The 5,218-nt window shown below is 39.4% G+C and overlaps 1 protein-coding gene across 1 annotated transcript; it reads left to right on the top strand.

Annotated features, from left to right (window-relative positions):
• Window positions 1-796: 796 nt before the first annotated feature.
• Window positions 797-1,729, top strand: LOC114215318 (olfactory receptor 4B1). The gene has a single exon (XM_028111248.2). It carries the CDS (start codon window positions 800-802, stop codon window positions 1,727-1,729), a length of 930 nt encoding a protein of 309 aa, XP_027967049.2. The 5' UTR covers window positions 797-799.
• Window positions 1,730-5,218: the final 3,489 nt, after the last annotated feature.

Below are 5,218 nucleotides of genomic sequence, written 5' to 3'. Positions count from 1 at the left end.
TTTTTTTTAACTGAAGTATGACTGACACACAATGTTACATTAGTTTCAGCTGTACAACATAATGATCAACAACTGAAAAGTAATTTCAAAAGCAGAGAAAATCTGGAGAGTTTCCCTCTGCCTCATTTCATAAATGTGCTGCTGAATTGCACGAAGGACAAGCTTCCTGAGGGTGAGAGCCATCTTTCTTCTTTCATATGTCCTGAATTGCATGGGCACATGGTAGGTGCTTAATAAAACATTTGGTCAAAGAACTGGCTTTCAATAAATCCTCACCTCCTGCTGACAAAAATGTTTGCCAAAGGTGAGAAAACTGGAAGTCAGAAACAAGCAAATTGGTGAATCCCCATGTATTATATTTGAACTATTGTTTGATACTGACCTATATTCTCAACAGCTTCCAGATGTCTACTTTGGCCCCAGGTGTCACAATTTTCTCAAAATGTTTGTAAAAATTCATGAAGAGATGTGGGATTGGGCAAAACCATAGGGCCTGAAAAATTCAGAAACTTTGATAATATCATGTAAGGAAAATATCGAAGACACTCTTTAGAAAGGGAGACCTATTAGTGAGATTGGCATTTCTGAGAAGTAAATGGAGGAAAAAGGGATTCATGAGCAGAAGTTTACTTGATGGGTAAACATTGGTTATATTAACAAATAAGTCAGTAAAATAAACCAGTAAGATAATATATATGAAAGGGTTCTATTAACAGGCAAGTGCTAAATAAGCATGCATGATTGGTGTTATGATGTTTGTTTTGTCATAGGACTCTTCTCTGAGATCCATCTTCTCCACATGGAATCCAGTACAAATAATGTGACTGAGTTAATTTTCACTGGTCTTTTCCAGGATCCAGAGGTGCAGAGAGTGTGTTTTGTTGTGTTTCTTCCCATGTACCTGGCCACATTGGTGGGCAATGGCCTCATTGTCCTGACAGTCAATGTCAGTAAGAGTCTGCATTCCCCCATGTACTTCTTCCTTAGCTACCTTTCCCTGGTGGAGATCACTTACTCCTCTACTATTGTCCCTAAATTCATCACAGACTTACTTGCCAAGATTAAAACTATTTCCCTGGAGGGCTGTGTGGCTCAGATATTCTTCTTCCACTTCTTTGGGGTCACTGAGATCCTTTTGCTTGTGGTGATGGCCTATGATCGCTATGTGGCCATCTGCAAGCCTCTTCATTATATGAACATTATGAGCCACCAACTGTGTCATGTACTGGTGACTGGCTCCTGGCTTGGTGGCTTTTTTCATTCCATTATACAGATTCTCATCACCATCCGGTTGCCCTTCTGTGGTCCCAATGTGATTGACCACTACTTCTGTGATCTTCAGCCATTATTCAAACTTGCCTGCACTGACACTTCTATGGAGGGGGTTATTGTGTTGGCTAACAGTGGCTTAATTGCTTTGTGCTCCTTCCTCATCTTGGTGTCCTCCTATGTTGTCATCCTGTTCAACTTGAGGAATCATTCTGCAGAGGGGAGGTACAAAGCCCTCTCCACCTGTGCCTCTCACATCACGGTGGTCCTTTTGTTCTTTGGACCTGCCATCTTCCTCTACATGCGAGCCTCCTCCACCTTCACTGAGGACAAACTGGTGGCTGTGTTCTACACAGTTGTCACCCCCATGCTGAACCCCATCATCTACACACTCAGAAATGCAGAGGTGAAAATTGCCATGAGGAGGTTGGGGGACAAAAAGAACTCAGGAATGGAGTGAAAAATGGGAAAGTGGTAAAGAAAAACACATGTCTGATTATTTGTTTTTGAAATGGATTTTGATTTCAGTGGGACATTCAGGAATGGCAGAAACAAATGTAAGGACTTAATATTGCTGCTTCTGTGATTCTCCTTAGAACAAAAAACTTGGTTGGTATCCTGGTGTAATGTTCCAAGGACAGAGATCAAATTGGCTCCATGATATCCAACAGTGTCATGGGATTGGGTAATACTGAGACTCAAACTAAATGCAAATGCAAAGGAGAATATTTTGACAGGTGTTTTGTAAGTTAAAGTACTTCTACTATATACTTTCATCCTCCCTCCCTCCTTTCTCCCTCCCTCCCTCCCTTCTCCCTCCCTCCCTTCTCCTTTCCTTGTTCAACCTCCTAATAACAACCTATATTTCATTAAGAAGGGAAACCAAAGAGAGGAATTATCATGGGATATTTGAAGAGGGTACCAATGTGATCTTCTCTTCCTGTGTGGAGAAGTGTATCTTTGAAAATTGTGTCCAAGAATTTTTCTGTTATTCTGATTTGTTCTCGGCATCTTGTACCATAGACCATCTAATTACAAGTACCGAAAAAATCTCTGGGGCAATTTCAGTTCTTGTGACATGTTGGTACAAAAGGTAGTTCTTCAATCTCCGCAAGCCCTTTCACAATGTCCAGGATCCATAAATTTAAAAAAATATCAAAATGGCATAGGTTCTAGCTGTCAGTAGGGAAAGATCAAGTCAACATTTTAATGAAAAGATCACTTTTAGGCTTATCCAAATATAAATAAACACAGAATGTAGAAAATTCTTATTAGGCCTAAGTTGAAGAATGTAAGGGAGGGAAATACTGTCCATGCATGTTTCTACTCCAGACTTCTGTCCTTTATTCTAAGTGACCATGCCAAGTCCACTTCTTTTCATGCCTATTAGTGTTTCTTTGTGAAGTAGGATGAGACAGTCTGTGCCTCTGTTATTGTGATCCCAGTGTGATTGACCATTACTTCTGTGATCTTCAGCCATTATCCAAGCTTGCCTGCACTGACACCTTTGTGGAGGGGGGTTATTGTGTTGGCCAACAGTTGTTTAATTGCTCCTTCCTCATCTTGGTGACCTCGTATATCCTTCCACCTCTCTGAAATTCCACTTCACCCAACTGATGTATATCATGGTGGACAATTTAGAGAATATAATAAAATTTGCCCCTTTGGCTTTGGAATTACAAAGAATGGCTTTGCATTTGCACTCCATCCTTTCACCTCTCCTTGAGGATCAGGTGAAAGAATTCAGACAGCTTCCTTGCAGAGGGATGGAGCATCACAGGTGTGCTATAGGCCGTAGGGACTTGTCTCTTTCTCCTTGGGTTCTGACTGAACATATAGGTGAATAGTGGTTTTAAAGGCACCAGGAAACCTCCCCCACTTCTCCAATAATCATGGCCTGGGATGACATCATCATTAAACCCTGAGGAAATACTGCTTCTGCCCAGAATAATTTTACCACACTTTTTCATATGGCAATATCCTATACATCCTTTAAGACCTAGGTTAAAGTCATCTCCCTTATGAGGCCTTCTCTGACTTCCCTCCTCCTTGTGTTGAATTTGTGTCTCCTGTCCATGGTTATATTTATATCCCTTTATCATTGCCCTTATCACTTTGATTATAATTATTTTATATGTGTTTTTTTTCAGGGGCAAGACCATTCACTGTCCCCTCTTTGTGGCTCTAAATATGCATGTAGCTGGTGCTTCATAAGTGCTTGTTGGAAAAAAAAGTGCTTGTTGAATTAACCCTTTATGCCCATGCACTGTCCTCTCTCTATTATTTCGTATTGATTCTCTCTGAACACTTTCATGGTGAAGAGCCCAGCTCTTTCTGTTAAAATTTTAAGAGCCCAACCTCTGAAGTTTAGTAGGATGTTCCAATTGCCTATAGCACAACCCAAGATCCAAGCTACTTCACTTCTCTGAACATTGCTTTTGCACAATTAAAATAAGGTTAATAATAGCATGTATTCCCAAGATTATTCTGAATATTAAATACAATATATGTAAAGCTTTTAGAAAATAACAGGGTAGAGTTGTACCATGGACTCAATAAATGTTAGTCATCATCTCATTATTATTGCTGCTGGTCATTTTATTTTACAAAATGACTACATGTCTGTCCACACATAGGTCTTCTTTTAGTCCTTTTGAGCTACTGAGAATAGGACTTGATTGTATACAAAAAGCTTTCCAGCACTTAAAGACAGTTCAATTCTTTTGTTTTGAGGCTTCTTTGGGCTCAACATTCTCTGTCACTTAATTGCCTTTGAGGGCCTAGCACAGTACCTGGCATATTGTAGGTGCTCAATAAATGTTTGTTAAATAGATGTTGACTGTATTGTGTGTCAACTGTATTTCAATAAAAAAAAGACTATGACATAACCTCCTCATTGTCTTTTATGCTAAATGTGCTTATACTTTGTTAATATATATTTTAAAGCATGTGGTCCAGAACTAAGCTCAGTGGAGCTCCACCCCCTCTCTCTCAGTGCTGGCTTGTATTGCAGAAGGCTGGGACATTAGGATGTAGGCTGTGATGGGAGCCACTTACTCATGTGCATGTTTGGGTTCTTTGCTGAGAGCTTTGAAAAGAACACCATCAATCAATTGAGTCATTGGATACTGCAGGAGCAGATAACAGCTACACTGACAGAATCATCAAAATTCCCAGGGATTACCTTTCCTACTGAGGGTTGAGACTTGGTGGGTCTATTGAGAGCTAATTACTTGCTTTGTTCTGTTCTCACTGGAAAAACATAGGAATCAAAGGAAAGCATTTTTCCCCATTGTTTAAGAGCCACAGAATGTTGTGAAATATTAAAAACTTCTCAATTCACAGAAGTGTAACAATCTAATTATACCACTTAGCATTGAAGACATGTAGTTAGTTCTCAACTGTTGATTCTGTCTGACCATTAAAAAATGTATTAAACATAAAGAAAAGTTTAAAGATTAAAGAAAAATTAGGAGTGTTGCAAGCTTCTCTGCGTGTACAATTTTGTACTCTTCTCACTTATTATTTAATCTTTTAAGGTATAGTTTTCACTGCATGTAGCAGGAAAAAAATGGCAACTTAATGAGATAGAAGTACAAATGTACAGAAAGTGCAGCATGGTTGTGGAGGTCTGACAACATTAGCAGAAATCCAGACTCTGCCATTTTCAGCATGCAGCTTCAACCTCATGACCTCAAAGTGTTGCTAGTGCTCCATACCACTGCTGTCCATTCGAAATTTTTGTCATGCTGGAGATGGTCTGTGTCTGTGCTGAACAAATTTGTAGTGGCTTTTGAGCACTGAAATCAACTAGTGAGAGCAAGGAACTAAATTTTAAATTTTATTTAATTTTAAGAAGTTTAAATTTTAAAAGCTACATGTAGTGGGACACCTGGGTGCCCCAGTCAGTTAAGTGTCGATTCTTGATTTTGGCTCAGGTCATGATCTC

The sequence above is a fragment of the Eumetopias jubatus genome, unplaced genomic scaffold, assembly GCF_037043125.1.
Source record: "Eumetopias jubatus isolate StellerSeaLion01/CBP00866 unplaced genomic scaffold, mEumJub1_p1.0 scaffold_13, whole genome shotgun sequence".
NCBI lineage: Eukaryota > Metazoa > Chordata > Mammalia > Carnivora > Otariidae > Eumetopias > Eumetopias jubatus.
This window is presented reverse-complemented; position numbering and strand designations above follow the sequence as displayed.